Source organism: Lissotriton helveticus, chromosome 9, assembly GCF_964261635.1.
Source record: "Lissotriton helveticus chromosome 9, aLisHel1.1, whole genome shotgun sequence".
Lineage (NCBI taxonomy): Eukaryota > Metazoa > Chordata > Amphibia > Caudata > Salamandridae > Lissotriton > Lissotriton helveticus.
The window spans coordinates 236799953-236823882 of record NC_136070.1 but is presented as its reverse complement, the minus strand read 5'-3'; the positions used below and the strand labels follow the sequence as shown (position 1 = coordinate 236823882).

Here is a 23930-nt window from a genome sequence, read left to right as displayed (position 1 = left end):
ACATGCTTTTATGTGTGCGCCACATGTGCACACTTACCTGTTTTGGTTGTACAACAGGGTGGCCTTTTGGCCCCCATCACCCTTGAAATTGCATTCGCAATAGCAAGTACCTATTTTGTACTCGCAAATTGTGAATGCCTTCCCATTCATTGCTATGGACCCCTAGGCCCATAGGAATGCATGGGAAGGCATTCCCTTACAATTCGCTATTAAAGATTCGCTATTAAGGAATATGTAGGAATCACAATTTTTTGTTTTTCAAAACCTACATGCATAGGTAATGGCGACGCCCTAATTGCGATTCCTTAATAATCGCTATTAAGGATTCACAATTCCCTACTTTGATGCATGTGGCCCATAGTTTTTAAACAAGAAAATTCTCTTTCCTTCGAAACAGGAAACTGATAGGTCCACTAGTATAGCACTTCACTGACCATTTATCTGTCATTGGTGAATCGAAGTTCATCTTAGATACCCATTTGCCAAAAAAATAAAGATGTGAACATTAATTCTTGAATGCTATAAATAATATCAGGAAACTTCACTGCTTACTTAGCCTTTGGTCTAATCGAGTTAAAAGCATCTTACCTAAATGTACATCATATGAATCCCGCCCTTTTTTATTATCAACATTGTCTGTCATGACAAAAGAAGCTTTGCAGTGCTAACTGATAAGAGGTGTTGTATCATGATGTAAAGTTCCTCTTCCCCCAAGGATGGGAAGATGCCTAAATCCTCGGTTGTGTCCTACTTGGAAAAAATGAGCTGTGCGGCCCATATTGCCGAGGACTATTCACTGATCTTGCAGACCAGACGTAGGCCTAGCTGACTGAGACCCGAATGGAAGACAATTCAATGTGAAAGGCTGTCCAGGATCCGCAAGGTCCTGCAGCCCAGTGGACTATGACCAAATCTGACGAATCTCAAAAACATCAGATCCTGAGAAAATTCAGTGTGTGCCCAAGATACTGAACAATTGCACCTGATAGCGAGCCCACATCTGCAACTCAACCTGTTCTGTGAACACCTGACCCACTGGCTATTAGTGAGCACCTCTACAATTGACCTAATAATGCACAGGAGAATATCTGGAGGAAGATCAATCAACCCTATCTTGATTTTGTAGAAGCCAGTATCAACCATTCCTGTTTCCAAAAGGAGCTCCAAGATTTCCCCCCTTTCACCTTAGACACCTGGGTGTTTGTTGTTGGATGAGGCTGGTCAGGTTGAGTCCTGTAACATAGGATTCATAGCCCTGTAATTTATGATATCCTAACTATTGCTGTTGGAATCACCATTTGAACCCTAATGCTAAAAATGGGAGTATGACTTTGTCCTGCATCTGCCATTGAGCCCAATGGGATTGACTGGCCCCATGGCTTCCCTTTCAACTGTGAACTCATTGTTGTAACCAGCTGTTACCAAAAGACAGGTGAAACCAATTGGGTGCAAGCTATAAGGTATCACACTGCCTCCTCGTACTCAGAACCTTCATGGGAATAGTTTGGACAGGGTATTGATTGCATCAGCTTTGCTCTTCATTACAGGCATTTGGTTCACAAGTTGTGATGTTACTTTGCTCAATTAAATTTTTCAAACAGTTAGCAGCCTCATTTTGTGGTTTGGATTCCCGTATCACTTTTTGTGTAGCGGTCTGAGTTAAGGATAAACATATTTTGGCATTGAAGATAAACTGTAGAAGTTCATGACTGGATTGTGATTGATACACATGAAAGTAGTTCTCAGGGATTACTTAAGAACATAAGAAATGAACTGTTACGTGCAAATAATGCAAATAGTGTTTTCCGTCTACTTTTGGCTTTTGTTACTATAATTTTTCCAAACACTAATATAATATATGGGACCATAATGTCCCCAAAACGAGCATTTTCTTCTTTAGTCAACTTTTCCAATATTTAACACAGACCTCTTCAGTTGATTTAATTTTGTGAATAACTGCATGGTATTTTTGGTGAATTCCAAATCTACCGTCACCTATTTGAGTCTCTCATGGCAAGTCCCCCGTAATGTACAATACATGAATTACTACTGTGTTAAAGGGAGGGAGTAAGGACTGGCCAGCTCAGTGCAGTAGCACAATGTGACACCGCTTGTATCCACCCCTTTCCCTTATAATGGCAGTGCATACCCTAGTGAATTTAAAAGTCAACACATAGTTTAAGTAACAATAGCACATGTCTTACAATACTTACCTACATTACAGTGGAGATCCAAATCCTGTTTCAATAAGTTGAAAGAGGCTCCCCAAAACTGATGCACAATTTTCTGTGTGCACTCTAGGTAACAGTGATTATCTGAACTTTCTGGACTTTGGGCATTCTAAGGCCAAGTATGTCTGGCAATGAGGCATCTGCCCTAATCAGGGTTGGTCCCCATCACTCTGTGCACGACCTTAGAACATCTATTCTCTATATTTTGGAAATCATGTCTGGGTAAGAGCAATTCAGGAAGAGGTAGGACTAGTTCTTCCAGTGTTCCTCAGACAAGCAGGGTTGCTTCTAGCTATTGGGAGTCAAAGTCTTCCTCTTGCTTCTTGCTGGCTAGTTCTGAAGTGCCATTAGCCTTCCTTGCAAGATTTTGTAAAAGAAGGGCATTATATATATGTTAGGTTATCTAAGTACAATCTATACAAAGTTCCATTGGTCAAAATTCCCACTTTTGTTCTACAGGCTGATGCAGTTCCTGTTTTAAGACAAGGGGTGGTGAGGGACAGAGTCTCTGAATTAAGCAGAATACTCTCACCCAGTCAAGAGATCAGGGCTAGATCCAACACCGTTTTTTAGCTCATTGCACCATCCCAGTTTCAGAACCTGGCTGTATGCAAATTAGTCTGTCCCTGGCCCAGTGCATCATGGGAACAGGGCAGACCAGACTACAAAAGCCAATTCTTACACTGGGAAGGAAACAAGCTTCCGGGGACCGGTTTCTGGCATTACAGCCGTCTTCGGCCCGGCTTGCTTGAATCCTGATGGTGCAATGAGCAAGGGACTCATGTCTGAGTATACCCTTCCACGCTTAGGGTGGACAAAAATATTTACAACAAGGGGTGGTGAGGGACAGAGTCTCTGAATTAAGCAGAATACTCTCACCCAGTCAAGAGATCAGGGCTAGATCCAACACCGTTTTTTAGCTCATTGCACCATCCCAGTTTCAGAACCTGGCTGTATGCAAATTAGTCTGTCCCTGGCCCAGTGCATCATGGGAACAGGGCAGACCAGACTACAAAAGCCAATTCTTACACTGGGAAGGAAACAAGCTTCCGGGGACCGGTTTCTGGCATTACAGCCGTCTTCGGCCCGGCTTGCTTGAATCCTGATGGTGCAATGAGCAAGGGACTCATGTCTGAGTATACCCTTCCACGCTTAGGGTGGACAAAAATATTTACAACAAGGGGTGGTGAGGGACAGAGTCTTCGGCCCGGCTTGCTTGGATCCTGATGGTGCAATGAGCAAGGGACTAGCCCTGATCTCTTGACTGGGTGAGAGTACTCTGCTTAATTCAGAGACTTTGTCCATCACCACCCCTTGTTGTAAATAGTTCCTGTTTTAAGAGCATGTCCAGTGCTACTTTGCTTATACGAGAATTTTGTTCAAATAAAAGTCCTGCATGACTTGAGGCATTCATGAGAAACTCTTCTGCTATCCAGTTTCACCTGCCACAAACTAGTTCAGCTGAGCCTACTTTAAAGGCATTTAAGCTTCTGCTGGCCCTTCCTCCGGATGCTACACAGAGTAGAGGAGGTTGAGTCTGGAATTAAACCCTTCTTGAAACAATGATGGCACAGGTTTTCACTAGTACATTAGAGGACAGCAAGCATTTTCACTCAAACCTTTCTTACTGGGCATTGTGAGTGTTCCCCATCAAATACAAGGATTCTAACAGTGTAGGTGGAGTTTTGCTAAGAGGCCTGAACAGATGGGAAGTCATATGGTCAAACGATTGAATGCCTAAATATTATTTTAAACTGGCCCAGTTTTACAACATTCAATATCTCATAAGCACAACAATAACAACAGTTGACTAATGACCTACAGAAAATATTTCATCTCTTGTTATTTTTCAGGCCAATATGATATTCTATTTTATTGTATTTTATCCTTATGAAACAGGAGTACTGCAGCACAACTGTTAGGGATCGAGAAATCGCTCTAAGATTGATGACATATATTATGAAGTGTGGAAAAAATATAATGCGCTACAATTTCTAACTTACCCAAATGGAACAGGCAGGGTGGTGTTGCCTTACAATATGGTACTGATATCTTACTATGTTCCAGTGGAAGTGTGAGGCTCTGAGAAGCAGTCAAATCAATGTTAAAATTTCAGAGGCTGCATTTAAAAAAAGGTGTCCAGTTTTACCACCAAATATGTGTTTAGGAGTGTTTCAACAGGTCTCTTTCAACACAAGATGTCAAGAACCCAGAAGTTCGAAACAAAGAATTATAGTGAAAAATACACTAAGCAGATCAATTTCTAACACCTCTCGCTCTTTTTCTCTTCTGTCTGTTCAACTTTCCCCTATTTTGAGCTTTTCTTCTTATTTTTGCATCTCTTTCCTTATATCTTCTATTTGAATACTGCTACATTCTTAGTATCTCATCCTATACTGCCTCACACAAGGGAGAGCTGAGTGTAGAATGTAAGGGAGTCACTTAGGCCACAGAAGCTCATCACGTTATGTTATATTGATCTATGTAGTGCTCTAATCACCCGAAGGGGTATCCAAGCGTTTGGGCCAGTATGTAGGTTTGTGGTCCTTGAGGTGTTTATCTGAAGAACCAGGTCTTCAGCATCTTGAGGAATTCAGGAAGTCAGAAGGCGGCTCTGATGTGTTGAGGAAGGTCGTTCCGTGTCTTGGGTGCTATGTGGAAGAATAAGGGGCCTCCAGTTTTGCTTTTGCAGATGCAGGAATGTGGATTAGTGAGAGTGAGGCAGAGCATGGTTGTCTGGTGGGTTGGTGAAAGTGTAAGCGGCTGTTCTGGTATCCTGGTTGTGTGTTGTGTAGGGCATTTTATGTGTGCATGAGAATTTTGAATGGGCTGGACTTGTACCATGACCACGACCTATGGATTTTAAAGAATACCTAGATCCTGTGATGGGAGAGATAAAGTTGCACAACTACATTTCTCTCAAATTCAAAGCACTGTGTGTATAGAAATCAACAACGTAGATGTGGTTTTGATTAGTTTGAGCTCTTGAGCTATTGAAAGGAAGTTAAGCCTAATTAAAAAAATACGCAGTATGTTCCAGGAGCTGACAATGCAAATATTTTTCTCTAATGTTCTACATAATTGATGATAGTATGGGTTAACATAGCAATAAAAATGTATGTTCGGCAAAAAATACACTGAAGAGGTGATAATTGAGTCATGCATTTATTTTAAAGTATACATTGCAACTCTATCCATTTTAACAATATCACATCTTAATATCGAGATGGAACTTGATTGCATAGTTTTAGGGCAGTTTAATTGAAGAGATGCATGTTGAATGCCTACGTGGTACAGCATGCAATAATGGATGGCAGCTTTTATTTTCTGGATTCCTTGTCACGTTCTCTTCCTAGAAACTGCCTGAGTTATTTTCCCTGCTTTTGTCCCATGTCTTTACCCCGGCACCTTCCTTCATGTCCCTGTCCTTGGCCCTCTTCAAGACTCTTATCTTCTTTTCCATGTTCTTGACCCTTTCCCTTGTCCTCTGCTTGGCCCTTTCCTAGTTTTTCTCCACAGCCTTGCCAATGCTCTTGTCCCAGGCCACCTCCAAGGTGTTTATCTTCAGCTTTTCCCTGACCATATCCTTGGTCTTTTCCCTGGTCTTTTCCCAGGTCTTTTCCACAACCGTATCCCTGATCTTTCCCCTGGTCTTCTCCATGACCATATCCCTGGTCTTTTCCCTGGTCATATCTTTCACCTTTTCCCTGACCGGATCCCTGTGCTACTCCATGACATGTTCCTTCAACTCTTTGTTTCCCATGTTCCTGGCCATGACCTTGGCCTGCTCCATAATCTTTTTCCTTGCCAGGAGTGATTCCTTGCCCTTGTTGTTGGCCGTGACCCTTATCTTGTCCTTTGTCTTGTCCTTGGTCTTGCTTTCGTCTGTAGCGGTCTGTTTGAACTCCGCATGTTCCTTCACTTTCTTTTCCCTAGTGAAAAGAGATAGAAAATAATATGAGAGATGGTCAGTTTATGGTTAACTAAAATGAATCAAAATCTGTTAAGTGTAAAGCACAGTCATTTACCACATAGAAGCATCCACAATACACATGCACAATGTACACAGTCATCATGTTTATTGGGTGATTAGTGAAGCAATAACATGCATAATACAAAACCTTTAAAGAACAAGCATATTTGTCTCATTTGAACCACCCCAGTATATTTCAGCAGTTCCAGTGCAAGGATTCTCAGAGCCTTATTGAAAATTATATTTTCCCACTTTGAGGCTCTGTCTCCTGTTGCAAAAATGCCATTTGTAAAGTCTCTTGGTATAATCCGGCATCCTCATATGGCATCTTGTGATGGCACAGTAATTCAATCACACCTAATTATCTTATGTAATATTGGCCCTTGATTTGGGAACGGCAACAACATATAAAAGAATACAATTTTCATACAACTACACGCAGCGTATGAGCACGTAAATAAAATGAAAGGTTTTCCATTTTTGTTTTACTTTTTTAAAAATTTTGTATTATCATGAACAGTTTAGACCATTTTTAGTACAGCAACTATTTTCAAAGATTTGTAACACCAAACATTTTGCCATTGATTACGCAATTGATGACATCGTCAATGAGATCAGAAGTCACATATGGTAATAAAGATCTCAGCAGATCATCAATGAATGCTGCGTCCTCAACTCTGCTCCTGTTTTACCCACAAGGGTGCAGGAGGGAGAAGCCATATCTTGTCATTCGTTCTAACAACACAATAAATAATATAAATGAACTGTAAATGGTTACATCTACTTTATGTTATTTCCTAATTTTAATTTATTTAGAAGCTAAGCATAATAGAGTTTCCTGTATGTGTATTTCCATTGGAAGACTATTATGAATGTTACTCAAAAGTACTAAAAGTGCAAAGTGAGACAGATATTAAAAACCCCTCTAAAAACTTTGTTGAAGACCTTCTTGTTAACATTGGATTAAACATGTGATTTTTGGTAATTCACTAAGGTTTCCAGGAGTATATATGTGAGGCTTGGCAGACAGAGGTTCACAGAAGTAGTGGTAGAAGATATCTGTGATTTCTCGTTACGAACATGAGAAAGTAGTTCCGCATCCATACATATACATAGTATACAGTTGCGCACGGGCAATGGTCTTACATGAAAGCATCTGCACTTTCATAATTTTTTGTGCCCATTGGGAAAACACCTACACCCCCAACCATTTGTAAAAGTATTCCTCTGTTCCTATTCAAATCCTGGAATGTATTTACTACAGCTCTTCAAATCTCTGGCCTTTTTCTAGGCTGATGAAATGTTGGTGAATAGCCACAAGAAAATACATTTTGGAATGCACCCACTATTTGAGGGTTTTCCTACTCTAAATTCTCACATCACATTCTTAGTAGAAGAGTTACTTTCTTGGAAAAGTAAAAAAGTGTATGCCTGTAAAACCACAGTTTGTGTAACACAAATATGGCTTTCTACATAAAATTGCTGTTTTCATATTTAATACGCACTGAAAATATGCAAATAGCCATGGACGTTATTACGGGGTTACCACAAAAAAACAACAGTTAAAGATCAGTTATAGTCAGGGAATATTTCTTTATGTTTGTATAAAAACAACTCAAATTACAGAAACTTTAGAAATCATACAACTATAGTTATATCTTTAATTTATCAGCTAAGCACCACTTTCAAAGTAATATGTCATATTTATAACTCATATTTATCCATACGTACCACATTACCATTCAGATAACTTGTTCACCTCTGTACACAGTCTTCTCACCTAACTCGCCACACTACGTTAACTCTAACTCACCACTGTACCATGCAGAATATTCAGGCAAATCATATAATTTGAAATGTCATAAGTGTTGTTATTAATTCAGTGATTTCACATGCTCTAACTTCTGTAGCATAGAAAGGTATAGGTAGTGCATGGATAAGGGGCGAGTTATAGTTAAGGTAGTGTGGAGATTGAGGTGAGAAGACTGTGCACAGAGGTGAACGAGTTATCTGATTTCTAAGGTAGTGCTTAAGTATAAAGACTAATTTAAGGTCTATCTTTCACATAGGATAACATTGGGTTACCTTATTACATTTAATAAGTGATAACATTCAATTTGGAGCAGGCGGACAGTTCGAGGTTGGTGTCTAAATAATTGCAATTAAAATGGTAAGGTCAGATTTTTAGCAACAATTCTATAAATGGCACTTTCAGAAAGTTGTTGTTTTCTTGTCCTAACCATTTGGTGCGTGCAGCCTGTTCCTGGGTCACATGAATGGGTGTAGCTGGCATATGTTATTTGTATATTGCTTTTAATCAACAAAGGGGAGAGAAAGGGTATTTAACCATAAAGGTAGGGAGGGAACTCCTGGTCCCCTTAAATTAATATGTCACAACAAATGGAGGATTGCCCCCTTGAGGTTGGTTACAACCTCTATTGTATAAGTTAACTAGGTGCATGGCTTGTGACCCAACTTGGGACAACCTTTGTCCTTAGAAGACCCCTCACTCACCAACCTAGTTGGTGACATGCTTCATCATCGTGGTCCCACCCAGACAGACGAGTGCCATCTGGGTGTGCTGCGACACCTGACTACAGTGGAGCTGGTTTCTTGATTTTTTATATGTGCAAATAAACTTAAAATAGGTGTATTAAAAGTTGTCCAATGCTACTCACTCATGGACTTTACTCCGGAGTGCTTGGGCAACGGTTAAAATATATATAGTGGGACACCCTTGCCTGATTAGGCAGGCTGTGGTGTCAGTATAGTGGTGTTCTATGGAGTTAAAAAAAGGGGGTTGGTCTACATGTTTCAACCTATGTGTAATTTTAAGGTTTTCGTCAGGACCAGTGTGCTGAAGTCTGGGTGGTGTACACACTCTAAGGTGTGCCCTTCCCTCGACTTCAAAAGTGTCTAAATCACAAAATTATGAATTAATGTAAAAGGTGTTTTTCTCCTCGATTCCTGGAAAAAAACCTGTGAAGAAAAAAGGAGCAAAGGATTGGGGGAAACAAGCATTTGGTACATACTCGTGTTTATTTGCTTCAGGTGCACCTCGTGGTAAACTTTCTCATGACGTGGAAAATCCTCAAGGAAAGTTCACTTAGTTATAACTATGATTCATAGCTTACACAGGCAAACGTGCTGTTCCTTGTATGACTCATAGCTTTCACCGACAAACGTGCTGTTAAATAACAGACTCAGTCCGTGGTAGTTATTTTTTGCATACCCACACATAAGTTGACGTGCTTGGCTCCTACAGATCAACGCATTTGTATCAAACCTCGTGGTCGAGGGGATAGTGAAACAAATTACTATCTCTTCATGCATTTGCATTAGGAGATTATTGATTAAAAACATACGTAAAAGCATAGCAAAACACACATGCGAATGCAGCCACTCGGAAACCGTGCGATACTCAACAGGATTACAAGAAAGCTTGAAAAAAGGGGGGAAGGACAGGGAGTCCTCTTACTAGAAGCGCTCCGATTGCTGGCTTCCTGGGCGTCCCCGGGCCCGCCGTCGGTAATTTCCACGATCTGTGAAAAAGCGGCGGGCGGAGATGGGAGGGTTAGTGTGCCGTAGGGGATGGGCGGAGTGCCCGTTCTGAAACGGAGGGACATAGTCCCCGTTTAGTTCTTGATGCATTGGCACTTACTTGTGGAAGAAATCTCGACGGCAGTGAGCCCAGTAGGTCTGCCGGGAGTCCCGTGAGTGTGGTTTGCAGCTACTGTGGCTGTGATAAAGGGAGTGAGTGACTTCCGGGTTAGGGGCTTGGTCACGTGGGGCCCTATTGCTAGGGCGACCGCAACCCGTGTCTAGCGCGCCATTGCGTGCCGGGATGATGAGATGAGTTGTTCGTGTGTGAAAGACAACTCGATAAAGTTAAAAATAAGGGTAATACAGTTCAGTAAACCATGGCTAGGCGATTGGTAATGGGACATGGGTACATGTCGTGTCACGTGGTGCTCGTTGGTGGGTCTGATGCGAATGGCAACTCAGTTGGGTTTAAGTGACGAAGACTATTTTACAAAATAAATGTAATCCTCCAGGTAAAGTATACGTCACGGACGCCAGACGTAGGGAACATACTCCAACTAGCATGTGTATAATTCAGTGAGACAGAAATTGTGGGGAACTTAATTTTACGTGTGCAATGTCAGTCATACCAATATCAGTCATACCAAATCATATTGCATTGCGGGCAGGTAGCACAACCCGTAACCCGTTTCTGGCATTTGTTGAGGATTACAGGAGAAAGACTACAACAAAGGCTGTTTGAAAAAGAACAGCGCTGGATCTACAGACTTTCTACACATAAAAATGGCCTCAACGACAATATTCCGTGGAACTCTGTACTCACAAAATAAACTATGCACTAAGATCAAGCAGAAACTGTATCTCTGCAAGAGGGCCATACAACGAAACCATAATATACACTTTCATGAAAAACATGCTGTTCTCAGACAAATTCCTTCATGAATATGGACCACGAACCGAATGACTTTAAGCATACGGCTGTCATATAACTGTATTCTTATATTTTAATCTGTGCTACCTGCCTGCAATGCAATATGATTTGGTATGACTGATATTGGTATGACTGACGTTGCACACGTAAAATTAAGTTCCCCACAATTTCTGTCTCACTGAATTATACACATGCTAGTTGGAGTATGTTCCCTACGTCTGGCGTCCGTGACGTATACTTTACCTGGAGGATGAAATTTATTTTGTAAAATAGTCTTCGTCACTTAAACCCAACTGAGTTGCCATTCGCATACTATCAGACCCACCAACGAGCACCACGTGACATGACATGTACCCATGTCCCGTTACCAATCGCCTAGCCATGGTTTACTGAACTGTATTACCCTTATTTTTAACTTTATCGAGTTGTCTTTCACACATGAATAACTCATCTCATCATCCCCGTACGCAATGACGCGCTGGACACGGGTTGCGGTCGGCCTAGCAACCGGGCCCCATGTGACCAAGCTCCTAACCCGGAAGTCACTCACTCCCTTTATCACAGCCACAGTAGCTGGCAAACCACACTCACGGGGCTCCTGGCAGACCGACTAGGCTCACTGCCTTTGAGATTTCTTCCACAAGTAAGTGCCAATGCGTCAAGAACTAAGCGGGGACTTTGCCCCTCCGTTTCAGAACGGGCACTCCGCCCATCCCCTACGGCACACTAACCCTCCCATCTCCGCCCGCCGCTTTTTCACAGATCGTGGAAATTACCGACGGCAGGCCCGGGGACGCCCAGGAAGCCCGCAATCCGAGCGCCTCTAGTAAATGGACTCCCTGTCCTTCCCCCCTTTTTTCAAACTTTCTTGCAATCCTGTTGAGTATCGCATGGTTTCCGAGCGGCTGCATTCGTATGTGTGTTTTGCTATGCTTTTACGTATGTTTTAATCAATAATCTCCTAATGCAAACGCATGAAGAGAGAGTAATTTGTTTCACGATCCCCTCGACCACGAGGTTTGATACCCATGCGTTGATCTGTATGAGCCAAGCACGTCAACTTATGTGTGGGTATGCAAAAAATAACTACCACGGACTGAGTCTGTTATTTAACAGCACGTTTGTCTGTGAAAGCTATGAGTCATAAAAGGAACCGCATGTTTGCCTGTGTAAGCTATGAATCATAGTTAAAACTAAGTGAACTTTCCTTGAGGTTTTTCCACGTCATGAGAAAGTTTACCACGGGGTGCACCTGAAGCAAATAAACACGAGTATGTACCAAATGCTTGTTTTCCCCAACCCTTTGCCCCTTTTTTCTTCACAGGTTGTTTTCCAGGAATCGAGGAGAAAAACACCTTTTACAATAAATCATAATTTTGTGATTTAGGCACTTTTGATGTCGAGGGAAGGGTACACCTTAGAGTGTGTACGCCACCTAGACTTCAGCACACTGGTCCTGACGAAAACCTTAAAATTACACATAGGTTGAAACATGTAGACCAACCCCCTTTTTATATCTCCATAGAACACGACTATACTGAGACCACAGCCTATCTAATCATGCAAGGGTGTCCCACTATATATATTTTAACCGTTGCCCAAGCACTCCGAAATAAAGTCCATGAGTGAGTAGCATTGAACAACTTTTAATACACCTATTTTAAGTTTATTTGCACATATAAAAAATCAAGAAACCAGCTCCACTGTAGTCAGGTGTCGCAGCACACCCAGATGGCACTTGGCTGTCTGGGTGGGACCCCGATGATGAACCATGTCACCAAGTAGGTTGGTGAGTGAGGGGTCTTCTAAGGACAACGGTTGTCCCAAGTTGGGTCACAAGCCATGCACCTAGTTAACTTATACAATAGAGGTTGTAACCAACCTCAAGGGGGCACTCCTCCATTTGTTGTGACATTTGTATATTGCTCCCAGACAGTGAGTCAAAGGGAAAATAAGTGTTGGGAGGATGGGCCACTCCGAGTTAATGAGGGGGAGGAGATGCACCTACCACACTTGCACATCTCAAAGGCTCTGCCTGAGCACACTCACAAAGAGTTTGACACTGGTCTTTTGTCATCCCAGTCAAGCTGGGGCCATGGCAGGGGGGGAAGGGGATCTAACCATGCTCTTAGATCCAACCATCTGCGATGCGCTAGAATGGTCGGCAGAGCCTCTGCGGTGGCCGCCTCCAAATCTGGAATAGCCTACCCCTGGCACTTCCGACAAGACCTTAAGACTTGGCTTTTCTCCAGTGACTAAAATCCACTGAGTCCACTCCTTCCTTTGCCTGTCCTAGCACCAGGACACCCCCGTTGGGGGTAGCTGCACGCTATATAAGCTCCTAAAATAAATAAAAATAAAAGGGGATGCCTGACACCTCAGGGGTGGTCAGAAACCTCTACTTCAAAGTGGGCACCATACATATTGGACCCTTAGACCCAGCTCTTCAGTACACATCTGGACCTGTGGGGAATCTTAGAGGAATGACAGCCATGCTGATCTGCAAAAAAGACTGGCTGCCCTACTGCCTGCCTACTGCCTGCTGCTCTTCAGCCTGAGTGAAGGATGGAACATGTCTCTTGAACCCAGAACCACCAGACTGACTACAAGGGCTAGTTGGCTGGCCTCCTGACCAGAGCGTTGGTTGTCCCAGGTGTAGGGCTTCCATCGCAGCCCACAGCCTCATCAGAAGTACCACTGCATGACACTTCTTCAAGACAGTCCTTCAAATTGCAAGTTCTTTGTCAACGGCATCCTCGATTACCACACAGGACCCACATTGGAATCCCTGCAGCTCCTTCAGAACCAGCCAATGCATAATGTATCCTCAAAGCAGGACTTTGCTTCACAGGCCACAAGGACCTCCAGCACACCATAATGTGCAAATGTTTCATGGAAAATGTGACTGGACATTTGGCTGCTGTGCATGAGTTCAACGTCTGTGGAAAAATGCATTGATGTCCAAACTTTTTTTGGGACCACCTTTTATCTTTGCTTTTCCATGACCAGTCACCGTAAAACCTTCCATCCTCCTCCAATGTAGAAAACGCAATATTTTTGTGGAGATTAGTCAATTGGGCACCTATTTATTAATAGTGAAAATTCTGAGGAAATACCATTTCTGGTAACCTTAACCATAACGACAGAGTGGCTACTGTTACTCTGTTTGATATATATATATACATATATATATATATATATATATATATATATATATATATATATATAATACACACACACACACACACATATATACACGCACACATATGTATGTACACACACACACACACACGCATATATATACACACCCACACACACACACACACATATATATATATTATTATTATTATTTTTCCTGGGACTGTACGGACAGCTCACCAATATCCAGTTAAGGAGACAGACAAGCAGTTTGCAGCCCTCCCGCTTTCTATGCCAAGGCAAGCAAAGGAGAGGTATGGTGCAGCAGCCAGGGCAGCTGACTCCGGTGCGCAGGGCTCACGGTTCGATCCCCGGTGGCAGCTCAGCACTATGTGACTCTGGGCAATAGCTCACTTAATCTCCCCGGTGGCCTCCAGCACCTTGAGATCTTATGGGGTAAGTTGTTCATGCTTTACAAATACCGGATTTAAGGCAGGCTCAGCAGCACTTTGCCATTTGATTGGGTGTGTCTGTGATTCTTGGAACATCTCTCATCCCCTCTGGGGCTAAGCTATATCATGCTTCTAAGTAGCAGAGGGAGATTCGCAAAGATACAGGTGGCAACTAGTAAAGCAAAATGTGAGAGGCAATTTTGGATATACAATATTGCGTAGATGTTTATTGCTATTGTTTATATTGATCTGTTTGTGCATATTTGTATGGTTGGCATCTCTCCTTTGTAAGGTTGGCATATATGCCATCTTCTCCACCTCTCTTATCCAGTGGACATCCCTGGTATAGTTTACCCATTCATTGCACAGGATAGGCATCCCTGACATCTGAGGGCCGCCTTATCATCTGGTGGTCTAACCTTGCATATGGTGAGTGTTTTGGTATGAAGAGGACATCCCTATTAACTGGTGGCCACCAGTGGGTTATATTGAGTACCAGTGGCATCTGGCTGATATTTATGATATCTAGCGGGTACGCTTATTCTCTGATAGCATCCTTGACTTTAATTGGACATTCTTGACATCCTTAAGTCACCGTTTACATACAGTAGCCACTTGTAGCCTTCAAATGTCTCATCGCTACTAATGGCATCTGGTGGGCATCTCTAGCATTGGGTGTTTGTACGACCCTGTGTCATTGGCATGGTTTTCCCTAATATTTACCTTATGACTTATTGTTTTTGCTGATTTCGTTTTTTCTGGCATTAGGATTCTACAAACTTTATCACTGATGACCAGTGCTAAAGTGCTTGAACTCTTTCCCTAAAACATGGTTACATTGGCTTATCAACAATTGGCATGTCTAATTTACTGGGAAGTGCCTAGTAACGTGCACTACATTTACCCAGGGCCTGTAAATTAAATGCTACTAGTGAGCCTGCAGCACTAGTTGTGCCACTCACTTAACTAGCCCTTTAAACATGTCTCAGGTGTACCACTACAGAGCCTGTGTGTGCAGTTTTAAAAGGCCGTGTACACCTGGCAAGTTAAACCTCTTGCCAGACCCAAACCTTCCGTTTTAATACTTATACGTCACCATTAAGGTTGGCCCTGGGAAGCCCAATGGCAGGGTGCAGTGTATTTAAAAAGTAGGACATGTACTTTTGAGTTTTACATGTCCTGGTAGTGAAACACCCTTAAAATCTTTTTTCACTACTGCAAGGCCTATCTCTCCCATAGGATGTATAAGTCTAATCTCCAATTTGGGGAGAGATAAGACTCCTAATTTAATTTAAAATCACAACTTACGGTGAAGTCGGATTTGCAATTCGGAAAATGCCACCTTTAGAATGTTGGCATTTTTTTTGCTTTATCCATTTGATGCCTGCTGCCTGTCTATGATCACATGTCTGGGGTCAGTGACAGCTGGGCTTTGTGTATTCCCCATAGACAGCCGCACACAATGGGAGCTTAAGTGTGACTTGATGGGCTATCCTTGCAGGGTGGGAGGGAGGAGCTGGACCCAGCATCACTTATACCTGAATAGGCGGTGTCCTGTCCCCACACAAAGGGCTGCACACCTCTCTGTAGTGAGTCTGGAGCGAGGGCAGGGAGGCAGTTCATATGTGCACTTCAAAGGCATCTCTTGGAAATTTACCCACTTCAGAGGCACCATTGGGTTTAAGAACTGGATCTCAGACACTACCACTTCTGTATACTTCTGGACCTGTGGATACTCTGCCATGAAGAATGACTGCAGTGCTGCTGAAAGGACTGCCACACTGGTGGACTGCTACTCTGAAGGAGATGGGGACTTGCTGTGCTGACCAGCTGCCCTCTTACATCGGAAGGAAGAACTGGAACTGGAACTCATCTTGAACCCAGGACCCCAGAGTGGCTCAAAGTGCTACCTTGCAGGCCTCCTGATCTGACCCTCAGGTACATCACAGGCTCAGCACAGCCCCTGGACCCGTCTTCAATGAGCTCCTTACTCCCAAGAGGTGCCTCTCAGGTCCTGGGCCCTTGGTGTGGCTCTCGATTCTTTGAGTCAAGCTTTTGGGCTCTTCACAACTGTGAGCGGGCCCATTCACATTGGAACCGTGCCTCTTGCACAATGAATCAGCGTGAGCTGCTGCAAGTTTATCTCTTCACACAGCAAGCATTGTCCGTGGCCCTGGATAACTACGGCGAGGCTCCAGTGGACCCTTTCGTGAAACCTGGCCGGCTCTTGGCTTCCCAATGACCATTGTCAGCAAAGTTCTCCTTGCTCCCGGCAAGCTTTTTCCCCACCAGCGGCACTCTTGGCACAAAACTTGGGAAGGTACACCTTCAGTGGGAGTGATCTGTGACTGTATTGGACCTGCGCTCCATTGCAGTTGGCCCGAACTTTTGGATTTGACCCGATCCAGCTGTATGCTTTTAACTCTATTTTACAGTTTACTTTTTAAAAATTCATAACTCCAATTCCACCTATTGTATTTTTGTTGTGTTTCTAACCCGGTGTGGAATGTTTTTGTGTGATGTGTTAATGGTTTTACTGTTTGAAGTGTTGCACAAATACTTTACACATTGCCTCTAAAGTTACGCCTGACTGATCTGTGACAAGCTACCAGAGAGAGAGCACAGGTTAATTTAGGGACTGCTTGTGCCATTCCCTCACTAAGGTTGTGATTACTGCTTGACCAGGGATTATACCCAAGCCAACCAGGAACCCAATTTCTAACAATTGACAGCCTTGACATCCATCCGGCAGTGACACCTAAAATACTCTTGGGTCAATCACATTTCATGGACATCCCTGGTACGTGGCACTGCTGCTGGCTTCTGGAGGGTATTCTTGGCATTTTGTGGCTATCCCCTGTTGTGGAAACTATGCCTGGCTTCTGCTGGACAACAATATGAGATGGACAATCCTGCCTTGTAGTGGACATCCCTGGTATAGAACAAAGATCTCTTATATATTCTAGGCCCTTCTGGTATCCACACTTTAAATCTAGTGGGCATCCCTGATGACATCTTGTAGCAATACCTAACATCAAATGGGCATATGACGGGCATCCTTTGCTTCTTGAGGGGCATCCCTGGCATGTATTGGCCCACCCGGCACGATCTTGTCACCCATGGGCAGGAGCGTCTGGATCTGTCTATTTGAAGCTGTGTTAAATGTGAGTATTTGATGAGAAAAATAAGCTGATATGTTGACATTGCAGACCAAACTAATTAATGTACATACAATTAAGAGCTTTTGTTTGTTGACAATGGGGATATTATAAGATAATGTCAAGCTTTTTATTGGGTGGAAAACGTGATGGATGGGGTAATATATATGAGAAATTGTACTTGAAGGCCAGAGTATGTTCAGAAAATAGTGGCTATTTGATGAAAAATAAGCTTCTTTACTAAAAATTACAAGTTGATTTAGAAATATGAAATGCATTATTTTGAGAAAATTGTAATCTGATGTAGGAGATTGTATTTATTTGCTGAACAAATAAAGCCTGGTATTTAAGGGCAAAATTTCTGTATTGTAAGAAAATAACTGAAATTAGTGCAGTTGTAAGATTCTACGATACATGGAATGCTTATATTTGAGAGATTATTCAAGCTGTGCTGAGTGCACAGGCTCAGCAACACAACTGAATTTGACTTTGCATGACATTGAGGAGAGTTCTGTGGGAGTTATCAAGAGGACTGAATGCTTGGAAGTCAACTGCTTTATATGCCGGCTGCCCGCAGGCCAAGTCTCATCAGTCTTCAATAGATGCGTAAGGGAGATCTTTTGCATCAGGGTCACGGAGATTCAACAGAATTAACAAATACCCAATTTAAAAGAGCAGTAACTCCACTTGTGCTTAGGTTAGTTTGAAGCAATGCTAATATGAATATATGAATGTTGTATTTCTTTTATGGACTTTTGATCAATATGACCAATATAATTGGCGACTTTAATAAAAATAGGTTGACATTTACATATAAGGACATAGCAAACAAATTATTTAGAAAGACTGGATGGATTTGGGTTGGATAGCTTTTACAGTATTGAACATTGCAAGCATTTTACTTAATTATATTTACCAGCAACCACTGTGGCAAACACTTTTGCAAACATTTTATAGAATCTTTTTTGAAACCTACATACATTGACTACTAACAGATGCTAAGAGATTAATGGATATTTTTCCGATACAAATTCAAAGGATGATTTTATAATTCTGCCCCCAATGAAATTATTTAGGCAAGGCATATTATGTAATGAATTGACTTTTTTAGAGCATTGAGAGCTCCACCTGAGATTAATTTATTTTATTTTAGAAGTTTTATATAGAGATGGCACGACCCAGAGGGTATCAGAGCGCTTTACCGCAAAGCATATGCAACAGAGTCTCGAGTAGATTAGAAGTTCAATGGTAATAAGAGATACTAGAACGAGTCCAATTTAATATCATGACATGAGGGCTTTCATTAGGTCAGAGTGCAGGAGTTCGGTTGAGGAGAAGAGGTAATATATCATCATTACGGACACATGAGGCGTAAACCTGCTACAATGGTGTGACCAAGGGGACATGGCCACACTCAGAACCAAATAAAAAACAAACAAAAGCCTAGTAGATTAAAGATTTTCATATACTTTTCCCAAATCTGTGTAAATATTCTTTAATCTAAACGAATAGGATTTCAGGAGGAATTTTAAAATCCATGGTCACTGATCAGTGGAGAAAAAATTGAGTCTTTCTTTTGGGTATGGTGATCTTCCAGTGTTCCATTAGTGTGACCACCCCACTCACAAAACTGTGAGACAATTACCATTACAAACGTCACTTCTAAATTTACTAAACCACAAAAGGCCACAAACAGATTATATGTATTGCAGCCCACCCTTGGAGTAAGTCTGGTACCACAAATGACCAATCACTGGTACTGCAACACACCCCTATGAAACTAATGGGGGCTGTGACTTAAAATAACAACCCATGGAAAATGATGTAAAAATAAATTAATTTGACTTTTCAATTAAAAATAATTTAGTGTTAAAAAACACAAAATAGACTATTAAATATTTTATTATTCTACAATATACCCTATTTAAAACACGTTCAATATTATTTTTAAGCTTATATTAAAGTTAAAAAATAACTTACATTAGTTAAACATATTTTTTAATTAATATAATAAATATTAATTTATTAATAAAAATAATAAAGCTACTTAAGGAAGGATTTTTTATTTTGGTTATCTTTAGAAAGTAAATAATGTACTTACATTATTTAATAAAAGTTTATTTTGATGAGTAATGTCTTCTCTTGTCTTTGTATTTTATTTCGTTATAAACATTTGTAGTTTGCATTAACATTGTATTTGATTTTAAAAAATCAAAAGTAATAAACTTTAAATATTTTTGCTAGCTTTCCTCAGGGATATCTTCGCACAGGTGGCAGAGAGCTCCATTTATGTAGGAAAATTTACTAATAGGCACTTTATGCTTGTATATTCAGCATTAGATAGCTCCACTCCCTGATTTCAGGGGATGGAGACACTCAAGTATACACTTAAGTGATAGTCTGCAGTCGGAAGTTGTGTCAAAAGCTACTCTCGTTTTGATTTAGTTTGCACACTGTATGAGGAAGGTAAATGGCACCCTTTGAATCTGTAGGAGTTTTCATGAGAGAAAATTAACTTCTGCCACCAAATTTGCACCATCTTAGAAAGTTTAGTGTACAATGTCTTACCTGGTTCTGTTTTTGTGCTGCAAATCAAAAAACAATGATGGATTGAATTAATAATTGAATAGATATTGTATTTGAACAAAATTACATTTGTGCAACCTGTTTGCATAATGCAGGTTTTCTTCTGTTAATGGATAGTGTGACCTAGTGAAATATTAATTTTTGTTATTGAAGAAAGGAATTTTTTATCAAAGAAAATAAATATACTTTGGGAGTATGGATTCATCAAAGTGTGGAAAATAAAAAAGCATAGAGTGTGCTAAATAGCGTTCCTTTAACACCTGGCATTAATATATGACTTTGTGAAAGTTGGCTTCATTTACTTGTCCTTATCCACTGACGCTGCCTGTGGGACACCCACAGCTCCTCCCCTAGTTATCAACAACTTCAGAAGCATTTTCAAAAGTGGCATAACATACTGTTTTGTAAGTGACCTCTCCACATGCAAAGCTGCTGCAACCTGGCCTTTGTTAATCGGGATTGCATTTTCCTTTCAATTTTCCTTTATTCCATGAATAAAAGTGACTTTCTAGTGAAATTGTTTTTGTTACCAGGTCATTTACATTGCTCACCATTGCTAATGGTGTGCATGAGTCTGGGAGAAACATTTGTTTTGACCAAGGACATCCAACATAAAGCTTGATCCATGTCAGATTTGTGAGCTGCTAACCACCGACTGTCTCAGCGAGCCTATTTATGTTAATTATATTTTATGAGAATGTTTCTTATATGTTTAGCCTGTAATTCTGACACTGGATGCCAAACACTGCTGGTTTACACCTTCACATGTTTTGGCGACCTTTGAAAAATCAAAAAGAAGATTACAAGGGACTCTAGCAGAGTGATAGTTGTGCTTTGTAAACACCCTCAAGTAAATACATCGATGAGACACAGCTGCATTATGCAATGATGTGCAATGGGAATTTATAATGTATAAATATTTTATTTCACGGTATGCGCCAGAAGAATATGGCATTAGAGCCAATTACCTAATTTTTTAGATACTGACTTGATACTCTCTCATATATGAAAGTTTTAGTTTATGTTTTGAGCGACAAGGACACACATCTTTCCCTCCGTCCACTATGGAAGTTAAAACACATTGTCGAGTTATTTCTAAATCAAGACGTTTCGAATTGCTCAATTCATGACAGTATATTAACTGTTCACCGCCGCCTATATTGTAAATGACTCTTCATTCTATGAAACTTATCAACAGGTGATTAATAATAGCAAATCTATATTTCAAGTAAATTGCTATTTTTTGAGCTTTTTAAAAAAATAAAAAGTCAATTGATTTTTTTATTAGCACTAACCCTACTGGCTAGAAAGAGTCTCACCAGTGGGGCCAACCCACTTCCCTGTCAATTTGTGGACTATTTCAACAACTTTGACACTTATAGCATCAAAATGGGTCAAATTGATTGTATTGAACACCAATTGGCCTTTTGCTCAGTTTGGCTCGAAGATCAATGATCGAGTCTTTGAATGTGCTGCCATTTTGTATAATCTGCCTGTAAACCTGCAAAGATTCAAGAGTAAAATTAAAGTCCAGGCAACTAGCTTCACATAAACAGGAGAAAATCTAGCTAGTGCACTCAAGCGCTCATATGATGAAGGCTCACCAGTATAAATGAACATTCATGTTGTTATTACGTGAGCACAGTTCCACCTAACCCTTCATTACTACACTGTTTCTATGATTGTATTGCAGAATAATCAAATGTATTTACATTATTGCTGTATTACCATAGTACAATGGTTATTAATTTAGTTTGAGATTATTATGAACACGTTATTACATTTTTAATGCATCTATTTTGCTTTGGTTTATTATGGTGGGTCACTGATTTGGGCTGATGTGATTTATTTAAATTGCCAATAAACCTTCAACAACTTCAAAGAAAATAAAGGTTGAGATTGTGTCATGACAAGCAGAAATTAAGAGCAACAAGCACTTACAGTGGTCCATGACTTTCAAGGTTGTGGTTCGATGTCACTAAGGATAAAACACAAGGGTCTGTGAAGGAAAAAAAGTCCATCAGAGAAAACAAAACAATGAACAGGAAACGTAATCTTTGAACTGTGGCGAACTATTAAGCAGCAATAACATAACCCCAGACGCAGCACAAGGGCTGTGGGCATATTTGTATCCCTAATACCTGACAGGAGCTGCTTAAACACACACTAACACTGCCGCAAAGAACTATGCATCTGATAAGATTTAAATTATGTCAACCTAGTTGCATTTGATTATTTTTACAGCTGAAAACACGATAGTGGAATGTCTCTTTCCCGTTTAATGCTTAGGTCGCATGTATTTACTATCTGTAATTATTGATATTTGCATAAATGTGCAGAGAAATTTCAGTTTATTGGCTAAATCAAAGGCTCAGAAATCAGAAAAACTGAATTATATTCCAGAAAATCATCTTAATCGGATTGTGTGAACCTGGGCAGTCGCTGTATCTCACATCTTGTCTTCCTTTGTCTCGGTACAAGCTCCTAACTACTTTTAGTAGGCGACATACAACAAATGTGCGTTGGTGATGTCACTAGGACCCACACAGAAACCATCTGCCCACTACGTGGGGCCAAAGGTAAGACGATAATGTCCTTACGGGACAAAGGATATGAACACTCTTGAGCATGGAGAAGTTAGCTAATGAGATTGAAAATAGGGAAAGACAATTTCGGAAAGTGTGGGGATCAGTAATTGGGTTTTGGACACGGCGGCATTTGTGGAACATGTCAGAGGAGATAACAAGCCCTTAGAATTGAATTGAGAGATGCTAAGGTGTACCAAGATGGCCGCTAGGAGGGCAGGGGGTGCTTTGGACGGCAATTTAGGTTCTATTCCTGAGGTGAAACATTGGATAAAAGAAATTACAATATTGTTAAAGTTAATAACTGTGGCAGCAATCTGCCTGCTTCAGTTTTCAAATCTCTTTACCAGACAAATGGCAAAAATAATTGTGTGAGCAGTTCCAAACACCTTTTTCCTTCTTCCCCAACAAAAATAATTGTGTGAGCAGTTCCAAACACCTTTTTCCTTCTTCCCCAACAAAATGTCTTTGAATGAAACACATGGAGTTGTCTAGTTTCTCCAGCGACGTGCATTTTCTTTTAGTATACACACAAAGTTCTAACTTAAAAAATCAACTTAAAAAATTCAGCTTGCACAGATAAATATATCAAAAACATGCTAACGAGTACTACTGACGCCTAAATTATGCATGTACCTACATATGTGCAATTGCATCAAGACTTTGAAACATGCACCCACATCAGAGAGTTTTCACAGACACAAACCACAGAGCTCATCTCTTACCTGAATGGATGGTCAGTCAAGAATCTGAAAGCTTTGCTGAGAGTTTGTTATGTATATATAGAGCGCTGGCTATGGGTGTGAAACCCTTACGCAAGAGCCCGCCCTATCAAAGGCAGTTTGAGTCATTTAATGCTGTCAGGTGGTGGCACAGCACATCAGTATGAGCTAGATATAAACAGTTAAATTAGTGCAATGGAGAATAATTGAGATTATTTTTAATTAAAATAATGATGTTAATTTTTCTGGATCTGGGGTTGGATCATGCACAGAAAGCAGATCCTAGTGCAGGAGCTCCCTGCCTCCCATGCAATAAACCATAGGAAGGCATCACCAGCTGCAGACTTTCAAGGTTGTGAACCTCCCTCGTCTGCGTCATTGCTCCTTTCATGAAAAATGCTGGGTTAATCGTCAGTGCTCTCCACAGTATTATTAAGGCAGAAACGTAATGCCATTCCCTCAGGGTAAACATCCACTAAGTGGTATTTTTAAAAAGTTCTGAGCAATTGTTCAACGAGTAGAATGAACCATCTAATCGCTGCCTCATTCCAACTTTCTGTATTTAGTCATCCACACATTCCTGTTCATTGACTCAAAATATTGATTGTGTA

The 23930-nt window shown here is 41.0% G+C and overlaps 1 protein-coding gene across 1 annotated transcript in view; it reads right to left on the bottom strand.

Annotated features, from left to right (window-relative positions):
• Window positions 1–5478: 5478 nt before the first annotated feature.
• Window positions 5479–23930, bottom strand: part of LOC144783164 (uncharacterized) — a 68114-nt gene continuing 49662 nt past the window's right edge. Inside the window, exon 3 of the mRNA XM_078662288.1 lies at window positions 5479–6163. Within this exon, the coding sequence (XP_078518414.1) occupies window positions 5600–6163 (564 nt within the window). The 3' untranslated portion in view covers window positions 5479–5599. The remainder of the gene's footprint in view (window positions 6164–23930) is intronic.